Source organism: Psammomys obesus, unplaced genomic scaffold, assembly GCF_907164565.1.
Source record: "Psammomys obesus unplaced genomic scaffold, mPsaObe1.curated_primary_1811, whole genome shotgun sequence".
Classification (NCBI taxonomy): Eukaryota; Metazoa; Chordata; class Mammalia; order Rodentia; family Muridae; genus Psammomys; species Psammomys obesus.
The window spans coordinates 6894344-6921459 of NW_026596134.1; the positions used below are offsets into that span (position 1 = coordinate 6894344).

General features: G+C 41.8%; 1 protein-coding gene across 1 annotated transcript in view; it reads left to right on the forward strand.

The window, feature by feature from the left end:
• Positions 1-14: 14 nt before the first annotated feature.
• The window catches only part of Atg2b (autophagy related 2B), a 68630-nt gene continuing 41528 nt past the window's right edge, over positions 15-27116 (forward strand). Inside the window, exons 1-12 of the mRNA XM_055592750.1 lie at positions 15-598; positions 10715-10877; positions 13754-13906; positions 14406-14508; positions 16429-16591; positions 18436-18615; positions 20481-20577; positions 21128-21313; positions 22303-22457; positions 22548-22650; positions 24289-24550; positions 26404-26554. Of these exons, the coding sequence (XP_055448725.1) occupies positions 437-598; positions 10715-10877; positions 13754-13906; positions 14406-14508; positions 16429-16591; positions 18436-18615; positions 20481-20577; positions 21128-21313; positions 22303-22457; positions 22548-22650; positions 24289-24550; positions 26404-26554 (1878 nt within the window). The 5' untranslated portion in view covers positions 15-436. The remainder of the gene's footprint in view (positions 599-10714; positions 10878-13753; positions 13907-14405; positions 14509-16428; positions 16592-18435; positions 18616-20480; positions 20578-21127; positions 21314-22302; positions 22458-22547; positions 22651-24288; positions 24551-26403; positions 26555-27116) is intronic.

Here is a 27116-nt window from a genome sequence, read left to right on the forward strand (position 1 = left end):
AGTGCGCGCTTGAAGTCTAGGTCTCGCGAACGCGCCAGGAGCGTCTCGGAGGCGGGAGCGCGCTCTGTAGATGACAACAAATCTGTCGCGCAGTGTCGGAGTCCGCCTCTCCTCAGCCGCCTGCCCTCTGGTTCTCGTGCATACCCTCTACGGACCGACGGGGCGCTTCAGAAGCTCTGGTCTTGCGGCACCGGGTTCCGCCGAGCTCCCTGTCCCCACCGGGCCTAGTGTGCGAGCGACACGACGCGGACCATGGGGTCGCCCTGAGGGACAGCGGCGCTGAACCAGCATGCAGCGGCCACCGCGAATCTAGACCCCACCGCAGCCTGGGGACGCCGGCCTGACCCCGAGGCGCCGCCGCTGCCTGGAGCCCCAGGGTCAATCCCCGAGTCGCCGTGGCGCGCAGCCCCAGCCCCTCCGGCCGCCAGCCCTCACCATGCCTTGGCCATTTTCAGAATCTATCAAGAAGAGGGCCTGTCGGTACCTCCTGCAGAGGTACCTGGGCCACTTCCTGCAGGAGAAGCTGAGCCTGGAGCAGCTGAGCCTGGACCTGTATCAGGGCACCGGGTCCCTAGCCCAGGTCCCCTTGGACAAATGGGTAAGCTGCCGTCATCCAGCAGGGATAGGGACTTGAGCTCCTTAGGGCAAGACCTGAGTGATTGTCATCCAGCATCAGTGACGTTCAGTCCCTCTTTGGGAATTGTTTGGGTTCTAGTGTGGCCGGGCTCAGGGAAGTGTGTAAAGTGTAGCAAGTTTGCGCTCCTAGATCACGTGCTCCTATTTAAACCGTATAATGGAGGCACTCACCATGCGAACAATCGAGTCCTTGGCGGGGTGTCTGTGAAGCAGGCCCAGGGAAGGAGGTGACCAACCCTGCCCCTTGGGCTGTGAGTGTCTGCGGTGTTCAGAGGCAGACGAACCCTAGCTCATTGGATGACGTTCAGAAAGAGTAAAGATGAAGAGGGGGTGATAAAAATCCCCAGTTATTTGTTTTGGTTTGGATGCTGGCACACCGTGTTTATCGGGTTGATTGATTATCTTCATTCACTGTGGGGTGCCTGGAAGAAAGTTAGGTGAAGGCCTCCTCCGCCTGTTTGCCTGCTTTGCTTGATTATACATTCACAGGCCAATTTCACTTCCCCAGGTTGTGAATGCTTGTGCGGCCCCAGTAGTGCTGCTTAGATTTGCCTTTTTCTTCACGTGATAGATCGTCAGGTCGTAAACGCAAATGTTGCAAAAGCTCCGAAGCTGCAAACTCAGCCATATTTTTTTTAAGAGCCTGTTTCCTACTGGAAGCTGGGAGTTGGCTCACCTGTGCCTCCTGTGTATTTAATTCACCAGATACAGTTGAATTTGCATCAGTGGGTTAGAATGCCTCATTTTACTTAAAGGTCTTGGGTTTGTAGTTTGCCACTGAAAAGCTTAAATTGTGGAAACTTTTGCAATTTGTGTTAAGAGGTATGATACAAGGTAATTGTATCAAAACTAGGTGACTTAAATCATAGAGAGTACACAAGATAGTTTAAAGAGCTCTAGTTTCAGTAACAGAAAGACCTTGTCCTACACCAAAGTAGTTCCAGGCTTTCACAGTCAGTTGAAAGATCGTGAGTATAGTAATTAACCCTAGTTAAGTATCATAAAAAAACAGTACACTCCATGCATGCCACGTACTGTATTACTGCATAGCTACTATTTTTTTCTTATCAGCAAATGGGAACTTTTTTTTTTTTTTTTTTTTTTTGAGGCAGGTTTATCATGTAGCCCTAGCCCAGGGTATCTTAGAACTCACGACAAAGCTCTCACCTTAGCCTCTGTAGTATGGTTGTGAATGGGCTACCCTTTTCTTTTCTGTGACTAAACTGTCTTATTCAAAGGCTTGAGGATGGGCAGGGGCTGAAGAGGTCAAGGGGATCTGACTTCCTTGCTGAAAATTGAATAGGGATTCTTGAGGCTTGGATGTTTATGTAGGAGAGACTTTGGTGTGCAGTGCAGTGCTCTTTAAATATGCTACTAAGCCTAGCAGGTGGATACTATTATTTCTGCTTTATAAATGGCACTTCATACTTTGCCCTGTGTTACAGCTTCAAGTGTTACAACAGAATTCAAATCTGACTCCGGAGCCCACGGTTTCTTTATTAGGTAGCATAGTATAAGACAACTGAGAAGGCATCCAGTGTTCCCTGAGCATCAGTCTGATTTGGTGTTATTCTAGGCTTTTTCATTTGTGTGGTTTGTATTTCATTCTCGCAGGAGATCAGAGGTGTGGATATCTGAATTTCATAGTTTGACTACAAGGTTCCTGGCAATGTACTTTATGGATAGGCTTAACCTGAAGATTGTTTTGTTTTCTGTAAGGGCAATGTCAGCCAAAATAATATCAAAGCTTCCAAAAATATTTGGTGATTCTCTTTATTGTACTTAGTGATGATTAGTATAAATCAGAGTGGGAAAAGTGGATGCAACTGTACAAAGTTCAGGTTCCGAATTCAGTTACTTTGGATACTTGATTTTTAATGACTTTTAGGACTGAAAAAGATGCCTACAGAAATTCATATATGCTAGTGGGGGACTTAAGTGAGTGACATTACATTTCAATTATTAAAAAAAAAAGGTTTATTTTCTCTGTGTGAGATACAGAGATACACACACACACACACATACACACACACTCACAAAGCGAGCATGTGTGTGTGGGTATTTATGGAAGCTGGAAGGAGATTTCAGATCCCCTATAGCTGGAGTTACAGGTAGGCTGTGAGCTGCCCATTGTGGATTGTTGGGAACAGAACTCAAGTCTTCTGCAAGAACAGCAAGGTTTCTTAACTGCTGAGCCATCTCTCTGTGCCAGCATTTCAGTCCTTAACTTGCAGTTATTCAGAGGAATTTGTTGGAATTGACAGCTAATATAATCAGTTATTCTTGTTAACTAATCGGAAGGTTGTGTGCCGTGTGTGTGTGTGTGTGTGTGTGTGTGTGTGTGTGTGTATGTGTGTATGTCTATGAAAATACATTTAAACCTAATTCTTTCAAATTCTTTGTCCATAATATTTTTTAGACAGGTTGGGACAGTCTTTCCATATGTCAAGTCATTTACAAACCTGTGTATCTAATGACTTTGAAGACTAGACTTTTTGTTACTTTTGGTTTTTGAGACAGGATATTGGTAGGTAAACCAGCTAAGCATTGAACTCAAAATCCTACCTAGTCTACCTTTGGAATTCTGGTGTCTATGTTTTCAACAGAAATGGTTTTAAACAAAACTCATGGACCAATGGAAATATTTCCAAATAGCTTTAAAGGATAGTACAAATATCTTTTGAAAAGCAGTTATTTTCTTTACTTCTTTTTAAAAGTATTAGCCTTATGTGGAAAGTCAGGTTAATTTAAGTATGTTGTGTGTTTTTGGAACTACCAGGTAGCATAGATTTGTAGCCATTTGATGGCACCTGGGTGGTTGTCATAATTAGTGCTTCTTTCCATAGACGGAAGCTGCTTATCTCTAAACCCCACTTATAAATATCTGGCAGTGAGGGAACCAGGAAGCTAGAGAGTTACTGTCACTTTACCAAGACTCCACTGTTCATAAAGACATGCTTTCATTCCTTAGAATGTGTGCTGAACTCGGTTTCAGCTTGCTGAAATGGGGTGCATAGCTGTTGGTCTTTCTGTACCAGTTTGGGATATGGCCTGAAAGTAGTTCAGTGTCCCTGTGCCTATTAAGTATTAGGATATATTTAAATCTAAAATGTGAAACATTGATATAGAATGTCTGACTTTGCCCTCATACTCCTATGAGTTACCTGTTGTACTTTTGGATAGATATACTTCACTTTGGAGATCATGGACCCAGACAAATCTTGGAAGTAGAGGGGAGACAGAGACAGAGCATTTGGAACTGTGCTGCAGTTGGAATGGGCTACCTTGCAGTTTTATGAGCTCCTGGGTCCTAGAAGTGGGCAAAAAGGAAAAGAAGGCATTCTGTCTGGTGAGAGTGACTCTTTAATTTTCAATTCCTGAAGACTAGGAATTTATTTTAATTATTTATATAATGAGGGAACTTTACAAAGTTTTTTTCCATTTAATCAGTGTACACACACACATACATGAACATGTCACAGCATGCCTGTGGAGATTAGAGGACAACTTGCAGGAGTTGGTTTTCTTCTTCCACCTTATGTGTTCTGGGGCTCCAACTCAGGTTGACATGCTAGGTGGCAGGAGCCTTTACTCACTGAGCTGTCTCTACTGTCTATTTTAATTTTTTTAAACGAAGGCCTTTTTTTTGGTTTCACTGTGTGTGTGTGTGTGTGTGTGTGTGTGTGTGTGTGTGTGTGTGTTTCTGAGGCAGGGTTTCTCTGTGTAACAAGACAAGCCCTGCCTGTCCTGGACTCAGTTTGTAGACCAGGCTGGAATCGAACTCACAGCTCTCCTTCCCTCTGTCTCCGGAATGTTGGGATTAAGGGTGTGTACCACCAAGGCTAGACTTATGAAGCCTCTTTATTAATAGGAGTAATATAGTTATGGAATGTTAGCATGTGACACTCTCCTGGGCTGGATGATGTGACAGTGAAGTAAACTGAAATCCTTTTCTCATGAGAACTCTGTATGCTTAGGAAGGTAGACAGGAATGAATTATTACCCTGATACTTTTAATTTTACTTTAATAATTTTTATTACTTTGGTACTTATATTTTTTAGGTATATGTGTGCTGGTAGTAAAAACTGATTTCAGTTCAAGAAACACTAATTTTCAGTTATTTGCTAAATGTTAGAGACTAGAATATGCTTTTTTTTTTTTCCTGACTATATGTATGCAACTTATTGGTGAAAATTGAAAACAGAATGACCCTGAGCAGGAGAGGCTGTCTTCAGTTAAAGTGGTGCACCATCATCTCTGAAAGCATTAAACCCCATAGGATCGCTCTGAGGACTAGGGCCGAGAACGTTGGCTGGGTCAGTTTGACTGCAGATTGATAGTTTTCTCCTCCTTGTAGAGTAAACTTAGAATTTTTACAGGACTGAACTTTGGAGTTTCTTATTTGGTGTACATGGGATTTTAGCTAAGTATGGAGACATCTGTTTAAGTGTAACCTAATTGTGTATCTCATATTTAGAGGAATTGTGTTGTAGCTTAGTGGGCCCAGTGTAAATTCTTGAACTATTGACTCTAGTTAGAACCACCCCATTTTTTTTCCTTTTCATATTATCCTTCAATACTGTAATCAACCTTCAAACCACTACAATTAGGTGACTAATGTAGCCATACACTTGTGGTAGTAAATTTGGTGTACGGAGAAGAGAGTCCTGTCAAATCCAGTCTCTTAGGTGGTTTACTGATGCTGACAGATTCCTGAGGTGCAAAGGCTAAGTTGTTGCTGCTGTATACTTGAAAATGCTTTGATGTATTTTAATTGTTCATATAAATGTCAAAACTCATATAAGCTTGCTGGAAAAATTCGGGGAGTATGAAGCAATCACCCTTAAACCTAGCTTGTGTGCAGTTGGAAATAGGGCAACCAGATTTCAGATTTAAATTATGGAAATACTTAATACATAAATAAGCATTTCTGAGCTTACCTTGTCTATTTTATACGGGAGACCTCATTGTTAGTATCGGGCATCTGTTTTAGGGTTTCATTGCTCTGGAGAGAGAGTATGACCATGGCTACTCTTATAAAGGAAAACATTTACTTGGGGCTGGCTTACAGTTTCACAGGTTTAGTCCATGGCAGGAACCATGGCAGCCTGGAGGCAGACACAGTGCTGGAGGAGCTCTACATTTTGATCTAAATAGAGGCAGCCAGGAGGAGACGACTTCCACTTTGGGTGGAGTGTGAGCATATATGATCTCAAAGCCCTGCCTCCACAGTGACACACTTCCGTTAACAAGGCCACACCTCCTAATAGTGCTGCTCCCCATGGTCATGGAGTCAAACACATAAATCTTTGGGAGTCATACCTATTCAAACCACCACAGCAGCTAAGAACTTCCTTTTAAAATGAATATCAGGACCAGAAGCCATTTTTAAATATGGAAAACGTAAAGCATAGTAGAGGACTCTTACAGGACACTTATTAGTGGCAGTGGATTGGTGTTGAAATAGAAAAGGCTTTTAGCTTGCCATAAAAGTAATTGTATTTTTGGGTTTTTGTAATTTGCCGTTTGATAATAGAGTAATCCATGCTTAATAAACATGGATATGTTGTATTCATTTCAGTGTGTCTGCCTTCTCCCTCTTTTTTTTTTTTTTTGAGACATGTCTATTTGTAGCCTTGTCTGGCTTGGAACTCACTATGTAAACCAGGCTGATTTGACCTTGAACTCTCACAGGTATCAACCTGCTACCTCCAGAGAAGGGATCAAAGGCATGTGCCACCACACGTTGCTTTAATCTCTTACTAGTGACTTGTTAAATGCTATTTACTTTATTATTTTATACTATGGTGATGTTGTTAGGCAAAAAGCAAATCCTAGTGACTTTTTTTTTTTATCTGAGTTCAAAATGGTTATAGAGCAGCAACAGCTTGCAGTGTCAAGGCATCTGGCCTGAGAACCACTAGTGAAAGCAGTGATAGCCCAAGAAGTTGTGCAAAAGAGACAGAGCCTTGAAGACATGAAAAGTGGGTTGTATATGAATGATAGCCACTGAGGACACAGAGAAGATACTCCATTGCACTTCCCAGAGCCAAACTTGCACCAAAAATATCCTGGTCGCTGTTTGGTGTCTGGGCTTCTTACCATCAGCAGGGTGCAGATGATGTTCCCCAAGAGTCCATTAAATTCTGAAGCAGGGACTAAAAAAATATTTGGTAATTTTTGTATGTATGTGGCTTGTGCATGTTATACACGCGGAGGTCAGAGGACAGGCTGGCTCTCTCCTACCAGATGGGTCCCAGAGATCCAGCTCAGCCCTCAGACTTGATGGCAAGTAACTTAATATGCTGAGCCATCTTGCCAGCCGATCAGAACATGCTTTCATATGCTACAGTGCGGGAGGGCAGCTTTGACACTGTGTGGCCTACATTGAGGTGGGAGATAGGTGGGCAGCTGGCTGATGACCCAGCAGACTTCTCTGAGGGTAAAAGACTTAACTCTCCAGGCTGGAACTGACTGTTAACCACATCAGCTTCCACTGCTAGTGGTAAGTGAGGGGCCAGAGCTAATGGCTCTTTGTGGGGGAGGGGGCGCTTCCACTGATGGTAGAAAGTGGAGGGCAGGGCTGATGGCTCCTGGTGTGGGCTTCCACTGATTGTGGCAAGTACCCAAAAAGGAAAGGAAAGGAGGAGAGAAAAAAGACCGACTGCGCACACACACACACTCTCTCACACATTGGGTGGATGGAAAAAGATTCCAACCTCCCTTGTGGATGGAAAAGGATTTAACAATTTTTTTTTCAACAACTTCATTTTTTCTTCCACAGCTCATATATCCCATTAAGATCTTTCAAGAAGTACAAGAATTACAATGTGGTTGCACTCTATTTTTCTTTAAGCAAATGATCATAAAAACAAAAAGTTTTCCCAACATCCTTAGTGAAAAACATTTTATATATTACAGGTGGATAAAACATTTCCAGGAACCCACATACATCTGTAACTAAGCAGTTTGTTATAGGTTAACAAAGTGTGAGCAAGCAAGGTAACTAACTTCTCAGCCAGTTTTTTCTTTACCAGCAGACTGCAATTTGCAGTTACAAAGAAAGAATCAGTTATCTTAAACAGTAATCTTATAAACATCTTAAAAGAATCAAAAATCTAAACTTTGATATGAAAAACAACCAGCCATTTCTACTTTAAATCTTTAAGGTGCGCATCTACTCACTAATAGTTTTTATTAAATACTATCAGGAAGCTGAGGACAGAAGTAGGTAGAAGGGAATGAATTGTTATCGCAATCATCCAGCCCTGCTTGAGCACTGGTCAGCCAGTGCTACTCTGGGCTATTGTTCTTGCTCAAGAAGTCCCTGCTTTATCCTTAAGAGAGTATTTTCCTGAACTTCAAACCGTTTTCTTAAGAATTTCTATATCTGAGCCATTAGCAAAGACATTTTTACCTAACCTTGCTAAACAATCTGTTTTTCTAAATTCTTTCTAAGGGTAGTGGTCATTGCTAGCAATCTACATCTGCAGGTTCTTTTCAGGGGTGGTGGCTGAATCATTTTGGTCCTTAGAGTTATCATACAGCTCACATATTAGGAAGATTTAACGGCTGCAAGGATACCAAGCAGAGCTATTCTCCATAACAGCATGAAGTCCTCAGGACAGCATCAAGTCCTCAGCTCAGGGCCCTGCCTCTCCGAGGCCCACCCATTGTGGTTATGCTAACTGGTGGGCTGAATTCCATGAGTTCTAGGTCCGTTTGCTGTTCCTCCTGCACAGCCCCCAATACTAATTTGAAAAAAACCAAATCAGTTGATTGTAATGGTCTCTGTTTTGATTATTAAATATATGTTTGGGCCTAGTCATAATAATTTTGAGTCCGCTGGTCCAAATATGTATGGGTTGTGCATGTGTATGTGTACATGAGTGTGTTGTGGCATGCATATTTATTTATGTAAATGTGCATGCATGTGTATGAGTTGTGTATGTGTACATGAGTGTGCTATAGCATGTTTATATGTGTGTGTGCTCACATGTGCATGTATGTGTATGGCATGTGGGTGTGTGTATGCGCACGTGTGTGTGCTGTGGCATGCATATGGAGGTCAGAGTTTAATTTGTGGTAGTGAGCTCTCTTCCTTGTCCTGGGGATCAGACTCAAATTGTCAGCTTTACCTTCTGGCCCTTGCACTTCCTTTTATACCAGCCTAATAGAAGGAGGGAAGGAGAGGGCTGAGATTGAGTGAGAATGTTTTGCTGTGTTGAGTGTGAGGGGGCTGTATGGCAGTCAGAGACTGCAGGAGGAAGTGGGATTAGAGGATTGGCATGGATAACTATTGGGAACGTCAGTGTGAGTGGTGACTGAAGAAGACACACAGGTGCACAGAATATGTGCAGTGGGGAGGGTGGGTGGAGGAACAGAGGATGACATGTCCCTATGTGAGCAGTATTTTAAGCGGTAATGGATTAGAAAGATGGTGACATGTCACAGAAGCCATGGGAAGTTGGAATTTGAAAAAGTAGGGTAATCCCAGGGGCTAGGTTGAGATGAGCATTTAAGGAAGCTGAGGACTGGGGCCTGGGAAGAGAGTTAGGTTGGTAAAGGAAGCCCTGAAAGCATGTTCAGCACCTTGAAGGAAGCTGGGTACTATGACACACTTGGGGAGCTGGTGGCAAGTGGATCCCTAGAGCTACTTGGCCAGCTAGTCTAGCACAACCACTGAGTTCTAGATCCAGTGAGAGACCTTGTCTCAGTTTGGATAGTTACTGAGGAAAATGGAGGATACCTGGCATTGACCTCTGACCTTTATATGTGCACTGCACACACACACACACACACACACACACACACACACACACGATGGGCATATGAATCTGTGTGTATTCTCATCAGTAAGAATACAGCACAGACACTTTGAGCACACACTCCCCCCACTAAATAAGAAAAAAAAAATGTAACCTTCTTAGTTTAAATTTTTAATAAAAAAGGTCATTTTTGCTTTTGGGCATGGTGGCATACACCTTTGTAGTTATAAAGAATGAAAATCCCAATCTTTCAATTTTACCAAGAAAGACTCAGAAGCCAAATGCTGGGTTGAAAACTTGCTAGCTTAGAGAGGCAGAGAAAGTACCCAGCTGACCTTCTTACTCCACTGATATCTCAGAAGGAAAAAGCCTCATCTCCTCCAAACTGTCTTAAATACCCTTCAGCTCAATGTCCCCCCCCTTCCTGTGTTTTCTTATATCAACTGGTTGCTTGCTCAGCCTCTTGACCCAGGGTTGACTTTATTTAGCCCTTCTTTACAGAAGTCTCTTGGATTAAAGGTGTGTGCTAGGGGTGAGCCACACAGCAACTAGAAACAGATTTTTCCAGTACATAATCTTGGGGTTCACAGTGTGACCAAATCTTCAACACACCTTTAATCCCAGCAGTACCCAGGAGTCAGAGGCAGGAGGACCTCTGTCAAGGCCAGTCTGATCTACAGAGCTAGTTCTAGGACAACCAAACCTACACAAAGGAATCTTATCTTGAAAAAAATTAATCATCCTTGCTTATAAGTCCTGGGGGTGTCTTTAGGGTTCAGACAGAACTTTTGAAGAAAGCTCTTTGTGTTAATCAGGTTCTCTATAGGAAAAGAACTGATAGAATGAATCTATATGTATATAGAAAGAGGGATTTAGTAGGGTGGGTTACAGTCTGTGGTCCAGTTAGTTCATCAACGGCTGTTCACTAAAGGATAAAGTCCAAGAATCCAGTAGTTGTTTGGTGTATGAGGCTGGATGTCTCAGCTGGTCTTCAGTGTACATAGGACTGTGTACAGGTGTTTTGCCTGTGTATGTTCCTGTGTACCCAGATGCCTGGTGTCTGGAGGCCAGAAGTGGGTTGGAACCCCTGGAACTGTAGTTACAGATGATTGTGACTTGCCATGTGTATACTGGGAATCAAATCTGAGTCCTCAGGAACAGCAGCCAGTACTGTTTTTCTCTAGCCTGGTCTTGGCTTTCTTAAATCTCCAGTGCTCAGCACATTTGTGGACATGTTCATACCATTGAAAAAGCTGACATTGTGTTTTTATTTGTGTGATTTCAAAATGAACTTGGTTTTTCTCTCTAGTGTCTCAATGAAATCCTGGAGTCAGCTGACGCACCTCTAGAAGTCACTGAAGGATTCATTCAGTCAATTTCCCTGTCAGTTCCATGGGGCTCCTTGCTGCAGGATAATTGCGCACTGGAAGTGAGAGGGCTGGAGATGGTCTTCCGGCCTAGACCTCGTGTAGGTAGGTGTGTTTCAACCTTGACCCTGTGAAGGCTGGGAAGTCAACCCAATTGTAAGAAATTGAGCATTGAATTTATGACTTTGAACTGGATTTGGGAGATTTTTCATTTGCTAAAATATGATGGTTTATCATTGTGTAGGATGTATGTGAGTATACATTTAGAATGGTTTTCCTCCTTAGTCATGCTCCAGAATACTAATGTATAGATAATATGTGGTTATTTCCAGTTATCTGAAAGTGACTTCTATTTTAAAGATTCAAAATACCGTGTTCCCAAATAAGGAAGACTGTTCAAATATTTATGGAGAAATGTTGGAAGGGCATAAGATTAGATTTTTTAAAAAAAGTTAAAATTAAAAATTTTGTTATTTTAAATTATGTGTATGTAGTGAGGGGGCTTGGGTATGTATGCACATGACCTCTGTAGAGATAAGAAGCATCAGATCCCCCTGGAACTAGAGTTACAAGCAGTGTGAACTGCCTGATGTTGGTGCTGGGAACGGAACCCAGGTCCTCTGTAAGAGTTGTGTAGGCTCATATCTCTCCAGCCTCCAGGACTGGATTTGAAGGGACTTTGGCTGGTGAAATCTGAAACAACTGTAGTGTTGAAGAATAATGGCAGTGATTATAACACCATGTTTAAAACTCACCACATCCATGTTGATAATAGTTATTTATGTAAGGTGGGCTTGGGTAGGGGATGCAGTTCTCAATTGTAGAATGTAACACAGAGAAATGGACAGAAATGGTCAGTCTACGTAAATGCTGTGTTCAGTAATTTATAAATTATAATCCAAAGTATTTTCTGAAAAACAAAAGTTTAAATGATCTCATAGAACTATAGTGATCTGTCTTCAAAATAGAAATGCTTCTACATAAAATGATGTATTTATTTTGAGACAGTTTAACAGTATAGTCAGGCTGACCTTGAACTTGCTCTGTAGCTCAAGCTGGTCCTGAACCCATTATCTTCCTGCCTTAGCTTCTTGAGTGTTGGAATTGTACCATTATTCCACCACACCTAGAAATAAATAATCTGATATTTAGTTGTGTGTGCGTATGAATGTTGAAGCCAGAGGATATCCTCTGGTCTTATTCCTTAGACTCTATTTACCTTATGTTTTTGAGACAGGGTCTGATATTAGTCTGGACTCAAGTAGGCAAGCCTGGCTGGCTAGTGAGTCCCAGAGATGTGCTTGTCCTTGTTCTTGGTGCTAGGATCTCCATATTAGACTTCCTTTGTGCTCAGACTTAGGCTTGAACTCAGGTCCTCATGCTTGTGCAGCAAGAACTTTATGGACTGAACTATCATCCCAGCTCCCCTGATAATTTAGTTTATAAGCACGTTGTATCTAGCCAGATGTGGTACCACAAATCTGTGATTCCCGCTCTCAGGAGGCTGGGACAGGATGATTGTAAGGTTGAAGCCAGTCTGAGTACATAGTGATCTCAAACAAAACAAAACCCTCCAAACAAAAACAACAAAAATGGTTTGATTTTTTTTTTTCTTTTATCATCATCATCATCATCATTATTATTATTTTTTGAGTCAGGATTTCACTATATAGCTCTGGCTGTCCTGGAACTCACAATGTAGACCAGGCTGGCCCTGTACTCAAAGAGATCCTTCTGCCTGCACCTTCTCCTCCCATAGTTCTGGGATTAAGGAGTGTGCTATGAGTCCTGACTCTGATTCTATCTTTTAACCATGGTGGGCAACATCTCCCTTTGGTAAGCTGAGCTTTGAAATACTTTCCCCTTTAAGCCAGCCCATTAAAAAGGCCCTTCCATTTTGGAAGGCAGTAATTGTAGTAATGTGTCTGTTTTGAGCAATGTAAGGAGGTACGGATTTCCTCAGCAGGAAAGATCTGGGAAGGGTTCTTAGGGTTTGTGTGTTCAGTCCTCCAAGGACACTCTTTGATTTCATGTGCATTTATACTAATTCTGTAGCTGGTGTCTGCTCCTTCTGCTGGATTCCCTCTTACTTCCTGCAGATGGAAGAATAAGCTTTTTTCCTTTGTCTTTGTGTTTCTTGGTGACATCTTTGTGTTCAATCTTTTTTACAAATTTTTATTTATTTATTGTTTATACAGTATTCTGCCTGCATATACAGCTGCACGCCAGAAGAGGGCACCAGATCTCATTTTAGATGGTTATGGAACCACCGTGTGGTTGCTGGGAATTGCACTCAGGACCTTTGGAAAGAACAACCAGTGCTCTAGTGCTCTTAATCTCTGAGCCATCTCTCCAGACTCCTTTGTATTCATTCTTGTCAGTCATCTCTTATCTCTCCAAATACATGATAAACTATCTTAAATGCAAAGCTTATAATTTATTTTTCAATCTAGTTGGTTAGCAAACCTCAGTTTGCAGTCCATATTAGTCTGCCACTTGTTTTCATTAAGTGGAATCTTTTTGAAACATTCCTGTGCTGTTCAGTTACTTTCTGTAGCTGCTTTTGCCTCTAAGAGCCGGGCAAGTGTGACAGAGCACATTGCTCAGAGAAGCCTAAACATCTGCTGCCTGACCCTTTACAGAGGATGTTTGCTGGCTCTTGCTCAGTGGTCAGCATGGTGCCATGTAAATACACCTGTTAGGCTTTTGTTGAATGAATATCTGAATTAAAAGTTGATAAAAATGGGCTGGGCGGTGGTGGTACATGCCTGTAATCTCAGCACTTGGGAGGCAGAGGCAGGTGATCTCTGTGAGTTAGAGGCCAGCCTGCTCTACAGAGTGAGTCCCAGGACACCCAGGGCTACACAGAAACCCTGTCTCCAGAAACAAACAACACATAAGAAAGAAAGAAGAAAGGGAATAAAGAAAGGACATTGATGGAACTCTGAGAAATTATTTAGGTTTGTTTGTCCTTTCTGCAGCAACTGGGTCTGAGCCTATGTACTGGTCAAGCTTCATGACCAGCAGTATGCAGTTGGCAAAGGAGTGTCTCAGCCAGAAGCTGACAGATGAGCAAGGAGAAGCCTCCCAGCCTTTTGAAGGACTGGAGAAGTTTGCAGAAACCATTGAAACAGGTTTGCATCCTCAGCATCTTCACAGGCCAGGCTTTATGTGGTGGTCTGGGGCCTAAGACCATTCTGTTGCAATTATTTTGAAAGAATTGCTGTTCTCTCTTCAGTACTTCAGAACGTGTTTTAAATGTTCCATTTAGTTTGATTGCATGCTTTTGTTCCTGGGGTTCTCCTTGTTTACTTTATTGCACCTGTGGGAGGATCAGGCTAGAGAGCAGTGTTGCCCCAAGAGTCTATTGTGATGTAACTTGGAGACTTGCTTATGGGGGACAGTGTGTTTTACAAAATACAGGTTCTGGGGATTTAAAAGGAAAGAAATCTGCCTTTTTAATTTTTTTCTCAGAATAGCATTTATTTCTTTCCTAAGAGGGGTTGGGGAAGCAGCAATGATAAGCAGTTATCCAGCATGATCAAGGCCCAGCAGCTTGCAAGGCAGGAAGGGGTGGAGGAGGAGTGGGACCTCTTACCTGGTTTTCCATTGATGGTTGCTTGTTTGCTCTAGTACTAAGAAGAGTGAAAGTCACTTTTATAGATACTGTTTTAAGAATTGAACATGTGCCAGAAAATTCCAAATCTGGAGCTGCACTTGAAATCCGAGTAGAGAGGTAAGATTTTATGTCTGAAAACTCATGACCTCATTCTGACTCTGACTTTACCCTTCAGGACACTTCTGGAGGCTAGAGGCGATACTAAATTAATATATTGTGTAATTTCAGAGTAAAGTACTGCTCTCTGAGTTATCCTCTCGTCTCATTATGGAAACTATAAACGCTGGTTAGGGTATAATTCTATCCAGCACTCTGCTGAGCTTGCCTAAGCAGTTTTCTTAGTTAGTGTGAGTGCCGCCATGTTGAGGTTCTTTTACAGAGTGTCTGCTTCCTACATATGTGCAGGTAATGTGAAAGACTTGATTTTGTGGTGCTTGGCATGGGTACCGCTTTAGTGAAAAAGGAAGATGGTGCTTTTTCTTTTGAAGATTTTTGTGAAGGATTATTTTAAGGTTAAATATCCAATCATGATTTACTTAAGTTAAACATATTACCTTTATGTCTTATGTGTATTCACTGCAGTTCTGAGATAGTGTTGATGTGTGGTAGTAACTGCTCCTCTTTGGCTGTGTTCTATGGCCTCCCCACAGAGATGTACATTGAGGGGCACAAGGAGACATGGCTCAGTGGCTAAGAGCATTTCCTGCTCTTCCAGAGGTCCTGAGTTCGGTTCCCAGCACTCATGTAGAGCAGCTCACAGTGGCCTGTGACTCCAGCTCCAGGGATCCAGTGCTGCCTTCTGTCCTCAGTGGACACCTGAACATATCTGACACACCCTCACACAGATGCACACGCTGATGCACATAAATGAAAAACAAAAGTACATCGACTATCAAAAAGCCCTTTGTGTGCATCTATTTGAACAGATTGTTTTTGTGGTTTCAGTCTTTAACAAAGATACAAGGAAAATACCTATGAGGAAAATAGCTACTGTTCCAGATCTTTAGACTACATTAGTTTAGGTGGTATAATAACACAGTGACACCCAGTGAGAACCATGTTATTTATCTCATCAAATTGGAGATTGTTAACACAAGAATTCAGGACAAAGTCACTGTTCATTCTTTGTTCTGATGTGGAGACATAGGGGTCTCACTTATGAGAGGCTATGCTTGTAATCCTGGCTGGGAGGATGAGGTCAGAGGGTTCTGGGAGTTAGACACAGTCTAGGCTACATAGCAGCACTCAGCTTTGTGAGGGAGATGGGGATTGTTCCCTTGGGTTAACTTTAAGAAGTTACTAATTTTTTCCCTGAAATTTAAGAGTCCTATAAAAATATCTTTCTTAGATTTTAGGTCTCTCCCTTTGTGAAAAATTTACTTATTTAAATATTTAGTGCAGAGATGCAGGCATATGCTATAGATTTTAAAATGTTTTTATGTTAACTATAATAGTTATATTTTTATACATGCACAAAATGTGTTTTAGCACACACACAGCTATTCTCTTTTGTCTTTTTTCTGCTCCCTCTAATTCTGTTTTTCTTCCCAACTAAAAATAATTATTTTAGCAAGGTGTGGTGTTACAGTGGTGCATGCCTGTAATCCTAGCACTTGGGAGGCAGAGGCAGAGTGATCTCTGAGTTCAAGGCCAACTCTGTCTCAAAACCACACCAAACCAAGCAAGCAAGCAAGCAAGCAACCAACTAACCAACCAAAAATCTACCCCCCCACCCCCCGGTTCCTGTGTAACAGCCTTGACTGTCTGTCCTGGAGCTCACTCTGTAGACCAGGATGGTCTCAAATTCACAGAGATCCACCTACCTCTGCTAGGATTAAAGACATGTGCCAACACCCTGGCAAAACACTTTTTTGAGACAGTTTTATGTAGCTCAGGCTGCCCTTGAACTCTGCTCACCCTGCCTCTACCTCCCTGTCCTGGGCTGTAAGCATTATTGTCGGCGCAGTCTTAAGAACAATTGTTGCAGGTACATTTCCCAGGAGTTCTGTACAAATGCCCTTTTGTTGTACCTTTCAGAACCGTGTACTGTGATGAAACTGCTGATGAGTCCTCAGGAGTGAACGTGCATCAGCCTACAGCTTTTGCTCACAAACTGCTGCAACTCTCTGGAGTGTCTCTCTTCTGGGATGAATTTTCTGCTTCAGCAAAATCTTCCCCAGTGTGTTCAACTGCACCAGTGGTAAGAAAAATGAAACACAATTCCCAAGATGGGTGGGGTGTGTGGCTTAGCTGGTAGAGTCAGGAGTCAGGTTCAACGGTATCCTCAGATAGTGAGTTCAGGGCCAGCCTGGTACAGACGTGAGACCCTGTCTCAGAAAAGCAAACCAAAATATGACCCAGAAAAACATGGGCATGGTATTTAGAAGTAAGGCTGTCAGCCAAGTGTGGGAATGCGTACTTATAATCTCAACATTTGAGAGGTTGAGACAGGAGGCTTTCAAATTTGAGGGCAGCCTGGGCTACTAGTGAGTCTCTGTCTAGGCAAAACCAAACCAACCAAACACACACAAAACAAAACAAAAAAAACCCCAATAAACAAACTGGGGACTGTTAAGTTTTCCTGAATATAGTGTCCACTAATAAGTCTCCATCTGGTTTAGAAAATCTGGCTAATACAGATATTCAGCTAATATATTTGAGACCAGCCTTGAACCCCCAAAGCTCTGCTGCCTTGCCTGTCTGCTGTCATTAGTTAATGGAGAAAGGTTTCATATAAAGCTCTAGGTAACATCTGATAGCTGAGAGAGCTAATCTTAGTTGTCAGCTTGAATCTATGTGGAAACCAGCCTCTGGGCATGCCTGTGAGGAGTCTCTAGATTAGATGGACAGGCCCTCCCTAAATGAGATGATGTCCTTCGAGGGGCTGGGTCTCAGGCCAGGTAAAAAGGAGAAAGTGAGCTGCGCTCAAGCATGGTGCATGCTTTCTGTCTGTTGGTGTGATGTAAACAGCTGGCCTCTGCTCCCTTGCCTTCCTCACTGTGGTGGATTGTGTGCCTGGGAGCTAGAAGAAATGCTCCCTTCCTGAAGTTGCTTCTTGTAGGGCATTTTGTCACAGCAACTAGGAAAACGCTCATGCAGTGTCTTGTCCTCTCATACTAAGAAACAGCATTACTGTCCATGACAAATGCCTATATTAGTGAGCATTATTGCAGGAGCCATACCTTAAGTGTTTTCTGTTACTAGGAGTTCTTAATTCTTCATCAGGCATAGCATCCATTTATAAGTTGATAATTCTGTAATTTGCCTTTTGTATCACAAATCAGTTTTTTCATTGATTGGTATAGAGTCGCTCACTTTGTCACTGTGTGGCTCATGTTGGCCTCAGACTAGTGATCTCCTATGTCAGTCTCCTGAATGCTGGGATTACAGGTTTTATTTCCACATTGGTTTGGTTTTCTTACCTATACATTGTGTATTATTTGAACAGATATTTTGCATGTGAGTGTGTATGCACACACAAACTTGTATTGTACTGTATTTGGGGGCATGTTTGTGGAGGAGAGGACAACTTTGTTAGTCGGTTCTCCCATTTTGTGTGCGTTGTGGGATTGGGCTCAGGTCTCCCAGGTTTGGACAAGTGCTTTTACTCACTGGTCATATTGCAGGCTGTGTGCAATTTTCGTAAGGCCTTTCTCCATGATTTTTTCCTAAGGTGCTCCACTCACATAGTACTGCTTCATTTTAGCTAGAAGACACTGGTATGTCCAGTGCAGTGGTGCAGCTTTGCGTGCCGAATGCTATATTCTCTTCTGCTGTTTGTTTGTTTGTTTGTTTGTTTTTCAAGACAGGGTTTTGCTGTGTAGCCCTGGCTGTCCCGGAACTTGCTGTAGTAGTAGTCCAGGCTAGCCTTGACCTCACAGAGATCCGACTGACTCTGCCTCCTGAGTGCTGGGATTAAAGGTGTGTGCCACCACTGCAAGGCTAAATACTTTATTCTCAAGATTACATTTATATCTCACACACACCCTGACTTACTTATGCTAAAATATTTTAAATAGATACTTTATTTTTATTTTATTATAGGAAACTGAGCCAAAGCTGTCACCTAGCTGGAACCCCAAAATTGTTTATGAGCCACACCCACAACTAACTAGAACTTTACCAGAGATAGCACCGTCGGATCCAGTGCAGATTGGAAGGCTGGTGGGCAGGCTGGAGTTGAATCTCACTCTGAAACAGAACGAAGTGCTTCCAGGAGCCAAGGTCAGTGCTGTTGTGTGTTCTCTACCACACTACAGGTGTTTAGTCTATACAGTGTCATGGTGGTTGGTTGCTGTGGGCCGTCCTGTGATAAAGCGTCTTCTGTCTTCAGTCTCACTGTTCTGGCCCAGATTTTTCTGCCTTTCCTTTTATGAACTCCTGCCGGGTTAAGCAGTTTTATCAGGTCTTCCCTGGCTGGCTGCTAAGGAGGCTGTTGGTGGAGCAGGTGGTGTACGCAGCCGCAAGTGCTGCGGGGCCGTCCCTGCTGTGGCCACATCCGTGGAAAACCAGCGCATGTGTGGCTTTGGGGAGCACATGGACCATTTCTTAAAGAAAGTTCCGCGGTTTGGCTAGGTACAGTCCTTTACATTTCTGAGCTTTGATTTTTATGCAGATGTGAAGTTTTGTACAGCATCTTTTGACTTGTCTAACCATTCCCTATGTTGCTGTTAGAGTTCTGCATATTAACGGACAGAGGAACTTGTGGTAGTTTGGTGTGGTGGACTGTGTTCCAGTTCCAGCCAGTGCTGAATATTTAGAGATACTATTATTCTTGCCTGTACATTATCATTTTTATCATAATAACTTGAGTTTTGTGTATATTTTGTTTAATGTAAATGAATATCATATGGAAGAATTAAGTTCTGGAGATCAGTACTGGGCAGCATAGAGCTTAGAAATGGTAACTCAGAATAGACGTAATGGGGGTTAGATCTTTAGTGTCTTCCAGTGTTCCTTAAACCTGAGTCTTTTAGCAGTGAGTTCAAATGTTATGCAAGATTGCGCGCTCTGTTTTCGAGATAGCACCTCTGGAGTCTATTGTATATCACATATTCAATTTTAGTGGATGTTTGGGGAAAGTATTGATAGGAAAGCAGGGGACCTCCTTGGTTGAATTTAGAGAATTTTCTGTTTCCAAATTACACTGAGTTGAAAAATGCTTAGCTGTTATTTTCAGCATTTTATATTTTCAAAAGAAAGCAGTGAGTACTACAACAATAATGAAATATTCCTATGACAATTAGAAATGAAACTCCTGATTTTCCATCCTAATAATAACCAGAGATTGTGGTTTCAGGAATCTGGAAACAAATTTGTCCAGTAACAAACACATTTCAGCACTCTGCCCAGCCTTAGTTAAGGATGTGGGCCAGGTGTCAGCAGTCTGTAGGGAACCTTGTAAAACAGTCTGTAGGCACACCAGGGGAGCCATGTCATGCAAGGAGTAGGGGCTTTCCTTTGTGTCTGCCTAGGTTCTAGTCTGGCTGAGGAGCTCCATGGGACTTGCTTTGTGGATCTGTTTTCTTGTCTGTAATACAGAAACAGTGATAACTAGTGGGTAGGACCTGGGTGATGGCTCGGTGCTTACCACACAATGTGAAACAGAAGTGATGGGAAAGTCTGCACACAGGACACAAAGGGAAGCACCCGTCAGCACTGCTTTCTGCCTGGGTTTCAGCTGTGGCTTCCAGCCTGTGTGCAGGGAAGGCAAGCCTGTGAAGCCCAGGAGGCACCGAAGAGCCTGTGAGAGGAGGCACAGCCGGGCTTCCAGACTTGGACTTAATGGTTCTGAGGATTGGTTGTTTTGAGGGACTACTGTGTTGTTGCTGTGTTCGGTGGTCTCCAGAAGATGTACAGGCAGAGGATATGATGCTAGACTTGCTGACATGGAATTTGTCAGGGATTTCCCACCTGCAAAGACAGTTATTGATCTTTATGCCCTTTTGTTGAGATTGTGTGAATTAATAGAGAATTAGGTGAAGCTGCCCAAGACCAAGGGTGATACTTAAGTCACCGCTTTAACATCTAACTATTCCTGACGATGAGCTTGCATTATATTTATTCTCAACTGTTCTTTTGCTTTTAAGTTGGATGTTGATGGACAGATAGACTCCATTCATCTATTCCTGTCACCAAGGCAGGTACACCTGCTTTTGGATATGTTAGCAGCTATTGCTGGACCAGGCAAGTATGACTTGTGATTATTTTCTATAATTTTTGAAACTCTAGGTGAAAATATATAACATAGATAGATGAAAATGTGTTATTTTGGAGTATGTGACATTAAAGGTATATTGTGAGTAGATAGCCTAATTTCTTTATTGGATCAGTTCTTCTAAATTGTGTTATCATGGTATAAATTTGCATTCAGATTGTTTGTGTCACATTCATTTTAAAAATTGTTCTGACCTGTATTTTTGGTTGGAGACCAAAGTATTTGGTATTTCATATATTTCATATAACAACAACAAAAAACACAACAAAACAAAAACCCATGTAATTTGTGTACAGGGTGAGTCATGCAGCGCCTTATTTTTAAGTACCCATACCTTTCAGAATTAAGAGTTTAGATTCTTGGCTACTTGCTTAAAACTGTTGCTTAGACCTTTGATTGATACCACAGTGGTTTTCTGCTAGTGTGGTCAAGTTGCCTTTGGAATTAGATAAATGGGGTTTGGAAAGAAATGCTTAAATAACTAAAAATTAATTTTGCTTTCCTTTTATTTACCTGTAGAAAATTCTAGCAAAATAGGGCTAGCTGATAAAGACAGGAAAAATCGACCCATGCAGCAGGAAGATGAGTATCGAATTCAGATGGAATTAACCCGGTATTATCTGAGGAAAGATTCCCTCTCTATGGGCGTGTCTTCAGAGAAAAGCTTCTATGAGACAGAAACGGCTCGCACACCTTCTAGCCGTGGTGAGCAGCTCAAGCAGTTGTCACTAAACCTGCATTGTCCCCCATGTGGAGTTAGACCTGATGCTGGCTTCTGTGGAAAGTTGCTTAGCACTGGAGAGCAGCCGACCAACAGGATGGCATGTGGTTGTTCTGCTGGCCCCCCTGCAGTGCAGTGGTGCACCAGTAGTGGGCGCCAGTGCTATTATCTTTCAGTGTGTAGTTGGTCTTGTAAGCGACGGTATTTATTTTTTCCTAAGGGAAGCCAGTTTGTAAAAATGTAGATTGACACATAAATAGGTTGGAAGTAACTGTCATTTTACGTGCTCATGTGATTGTGTGCAGCAGACAGTCTTAAGTAGGAAGAGTTGCTGGCCTTTTTATCTTGTTGATGTAATTGTATGTGATAGGGATTTTGGACTGTCTGAGCACTAGTGTAAATAGTAAGACTGTTGAGATGTAAAATGTTGAATCAAATAAAAGAATTAAAGCCTACTCAAGAACATTTAGATATAGCAAGCTTGATTTGTGTGGAGGTCAGACAGTCACTAGAGAGAAGGCACTAAACTGTCAGGAGACTCCTAAATGTCTCTGGTCCCTCTTTCCCACATGGGAAATAGCTGTATCCACGAGAAACCAGAGACTTCAGTATAGCTGTGCAATTTTATTATTTGCAGTTTGGTGCTGGAGACAAATCCCAGGGCTCTGTGTGAGCGGATGCTATCTGAAAATCTGAATTTTAACTTCTAAATTGCTATATGACAATAAAATCTTGCTGTATTGCTGCATGTCATATAAACCCACAAACACTCCGGGAAACTTGACCTTTTGCTGACTTGAGTGCAGTTTAGTATTTACTGCACTGCTAAAAGCCATACTTAGACATGTTCCTCCATCAGAAGTGACACACAGGTGTGTCTCAGGTGACTGGAAGGAGGGCTCAGTGTGACTAAGTGATTTGAAATAGCACATTGGTGGATGTATCACAAGTGACGAAGTTTAATTTCCTCCAGAAGAAGAAGTTTTCTTCTCTATGGCCGATATGGACATGTCTCACAGTCTGTCCTCTCTTCCACCCCTTGGGGACCCTCCACACATGGACCTGGAGTTATCGCTGACTAGTACATACACAAACACACCTGCAGGATCCCCGCTAAGTGCTACTGTGGTAAAGTATTACTTCATGTCTTCTCTCCTTCAAAAGGCACGCCTAAGATCCTAGACTTTATTCATGTATTTAAAAACTAATCTTTTGTAGCTTCAGCCAACTTGGGGAGAGTTTGCCGACCACAAAGAACAGCCAGTAAGAGGGCCAGCGTTCCAGTCTGACGTGCTCCACCCGGCACCTTTACAAAAAGCTGGTTAGTTTTCACCAGACGCTATGAAAATTAAAAGGAGAAGAGTATCCCTAAAATAATATATTTTGCTTTATTCTCCTCTCTTCTTTTATAATAAACATCTGATCTATTATCTACTATCTATCTATCTATCTATCTGTCTATGTATCTATGTATCTATGTATCTATCTATGTATCTATCTATGTATCTATGTATCTATCTATCTATCTATCTATCTATCTATCTATCTATCTATCTATCTATGTTTATCATCATCTCTCTGTCTATCAATCATCCATCTACTTAGCTACTTTTATTTCTGTTCTCCTGGGCCTTGCACATGGCAAGTGTACACTCTATACTCTCATATTTTATGTGTGTTTATTTCATAATTTCTTTTTTAGTCCAGGACAGTCACAAAGTATAGAAAGAAAAGAATAGTTGAACAATTCACTGAAAAATATTTTAAAATGGTTACTTATCCATTATATTCTTTTTTTTGTTTGATTTTTGTTGAGGGTCTCATGTTGCTCAGACTGACTAGCTTTGATCTCCCTTGAACTTCTGACCCTTTTGCCTCTACTTCCTGAGTTCTAGGGTACTAGGTGTGCACAGCTCTGCCTGGCTCTCATTTTATTTTTTTTAATAATTTATTTTTATTTTATGTGCATTGGTGTTTTGCCTGCATGTATGTCTGTGTGAGGGTGTCAGATCTTGGAATTACAGACAGTTGTAAACTTCCATGTGGTTGCTGGGAATTGAACTGGGGTCCTCTGGGAGAACAGTCAGTGCTCCTAACTGCTGGGCCATCCCTCCAGCCCTTCATTTTGTTCTTTGTATATTTAAATACATAAATATTATGGGAAAATCTACCCATAAATTGCAATTTAAAACTTTCTGATTTGTGTATGCACGTGTGTGTATGTGTGTATGTATGCCTGTGTGTTGTATGTGTGTTTATGTGGGCCTGTGTGTATATGGTATATGTATTTGTATGTGTGTGATATGTGTTTCTGTGTGTAAGCATATGTGTGCATATGCATGTGTGTTTGTATATATTTATGTATCTGTTCTTATGTGTGAATGTGTGGGTGTGTTTATGTCTGTATGTGCACATGTGCCTGTGTGTGTTTATGTATGTAGATGTGTATTTATGTGTATAATCAAGTGCATATGTAGCATTGGACATAGAACCTGAGGCCTTGACAGCACCCAGCCAGTGCTCCATCATTAAATTATACCCTAGCTTCCTGGGTAGCTTTTTTCATCGTTTTTATATTGTTTGGAAGAAAATTTCGGTTTTGATTCTGCATTTCCCTCCCCAGGATTGGGGATTGAACTCAGTACTTTGTGCACTCTGGGCAACTGCTTCACCAAGGTTCAGCACCATTGATCCTTTTTTAAAATTTAATTGAACTAATTGTCAAGCTTAAAGGAGAGCTTGGTGTGAGGCTTTTGGGTTAAACTTGATTTTTTTTTTTTTTTTTCTAACACAGCTTTATAGTGCAAAAGATGTGTCCACACGTTTCTGCTTACTGAGATGGACTCTTGGGTAGCAGCCTATTTAAGATGTCTACTGTCATGCCAACTGCTGTATCTTAATTTCCTTATAGCTAAGCTAATGTTTGTGATTGTGACTGAGATAGCTTCGTATGTTTCAGCTCTTCCTTCTAGGTCTGTTTCAGTGGATGAATCCAGGCCTGAGTTTATCTGCAGGCTGGCTGTTGGTATCTTCTCAGTCTCTGTTCTTCACATTGATCCTTTGTCTCCAGCGGAAACATCTCTGAATGTCAATCCATTGACCCCCATGGCCATCGCTTTCTTCTCTTGTATAGAAAAGATGGACCCAACACGATTGTCACCAGAAGATTTTAAGTCTTTCCGAGCAGTCTTTGCCGAAGCTTGTTCACATGATCACCTTAGGTGAGCTCTCGTGATTCCTGATGGTACTTTGGAAGGGAGTCAGTGCACGCTTTGCATCTGTTTATTCTCCTCATCAGCTTCCAGTTTGTAACAGTTACTGCAGTGCTGCGGGGATACCTCCGTAGCATCTTTCCTACACACTCTGTAGTGAGAACAGTGCAGATGCAGATCGAGATGGCTTGTAGCTGCCTCCCTGTTCTTGCCAAGTTTGTGTGACTTGTGTGACACATTTTGCCATCGTCCCTGCCATCTCTGTTGAAATTATGGGAATGATTCTTTTTGGCCCTGGCAGTGACGGAGATGATGGTGAGGGTGGGACTGATGAGGGAAAGCTTGGGAAAGGCCCGATGCTAGGCCATGAGGTAGGGAGTAATACCAAGCCTGGACCGAGAGTTGAACGCTTAATTTTCTGCTGATTCTTATAGCCATGAGTCTTCATGGACTGAAGCCTAATTGATGAGCTGACTGAACTGGTGACTATAGGGGTCAGCATGCCTACTGTGCATTTTAATATGAGTGTGATCTAGAATACTAGTGATACTTTGTATAATGTCTATATTTTAGAGAACACCTGTTTTTGGAGATAGGATCTCATGATATAGTCCAGTATGGCCTCACACTTTGAGGAAGCAAGCCTAAGATAACCTTGAGCTCCCAGTGCTCTTGCCTTTACTTTCTGAGATGATAGGTGTGAGCCACGATGCTTGGTTTTAGGCAGCATCGGTGGATTGAACCAGGGCTTCATGCATGCAAGGCTACTGCTCTACCCACTGAATTAACCCTTACCCCCAGCTTGAGGCTTTTTGTTTTTTTTAAGGTATTTTTTTTTTTTCTAGAGTGTTAAAATTAACAAGTGAAGTAGTTTTTGACTCCCATCAGAAGATGTGCTATAAGTTAGGACCATAGTACTTCTAATCTAATTGAAAAGGCATCTCACTCAGTTTGTCATAGTTCCAATATCTGCTAGTAAATGTCAGAAATATGACACAAAAACTGTGAACCCCCATCAGCTGAAGTTTTAAAAAAACTGTAATTTTGGGGGCGGGTATTCTTTTGGTTTTTTGAGATAAGGTTTCTCTGTGTAGCCCTGGCCGTCATAGACTCTCTCTGTAGACCAGCTGGCCTCAAACTCACAGAGATCCTCCTGCCTCTGCCTCCTGAGTGCTGGGATTACAGGCTCGTGCCACCATGCCCTGTTTACTGCATGATACTTGTTTCTTGGCTTTTGAGACAATCTCAGTTGTCAAAAATGCTGGTCTCAAATGCTTATGGTCTTCCTGCCTCATCTTCCTGCATACAGGAATTTCAGGTGTTCACCACCAATGCCAGCTTAAATGGTGTTTTTATATTGTTTTAAGAAACCATACATTTTAAAGTTCTGAAAAAAATTTTTAAAAGTTTTTCATTTTAAGACAGGGTCTTACTATCTAATGTTGGCTGGCCTAGAAACTTGGTATGTACTAGACTAGCCTCAAACTAGTATAGATCCATCTGCCTCTGCCTCCTAAGGGCTGGAATTACAGGGATGCATGTGCCACGATGCTGGGCAATATCTGAGATACTTTATCCACTGCTGTGAACAAAGGAAGAGCGCTGTTGGGCAATACAGGCATCCTGGGAAATTTCCCATAGTAGAGATATTAAGGAATAGGAAATGTGAAGCTCATGTCCTTAGGGATGTTAATGGTCACTAATAGCTTGGACTTGTTAGAGTATATTACTATATTATTATTATCTATAATATTATTATATAGTTATATATAATTATATACTACTAACATTTGCATACTTATGCTATGTTGTTTAAACTAGAAGCATGTGAAGACCCTTAAATGCTTCTTTTTAAATGATAGGTTTATAGGTACTGGCATCAAAGTGTCTTATGAGCAGAGACAAAGATCAGCTTCCCGGCATTTTAGTACCGACATGTCCATTGGGCAATTGGAGTTTTTGGAATGTCTGTTTCCTACGGATTTTCATTCTGTCCCTCCCCATTACACAGAGGTAAATGCTTGATTTTGTTTTGCGTTTTAAGAATTGAATGAACAACAGTTTTCTTTAAATGTACCAGCATCAGAAAGTGTGCATTTTTAAAAAAATCTTTGTGATTCTTAAAACAAATTTTAAAGTATGTCATTTAAGGTTATTCTGTGAAACTAGTGAACATTTTATTTTATTTTATTTTATTTTATTTTATTTTAGATTTATTCATACAATATTCTGCCTACATATACCTGCATACCAGAAGAGGGCACCAGATCTCACTATAGACGGTTCTGAACCACCATGTGGTCACTGGGAGTTGAACTCCAGAACTTTGGTAGAACAGCCAGTGCTCTTAACCTCTGAGCCATCTCTCTGCTAGTGAACATTTTAAATGAAAGGAGAGTTACCTAAGGAGGCAGGCAGGTTATGAACCTGTTATTGTCTTTTGTTTTTAAAGCCTTTAGATGTTTATCTGTTTGAGCCCTTGCCTGCATCCTGCTGATGAAATGCTGAGTCTTACAGCACTTGGTTGCTTGAGTGAGGTTTACATTGCTAGGAGGTGACAAAAAGGAAGTTTGGG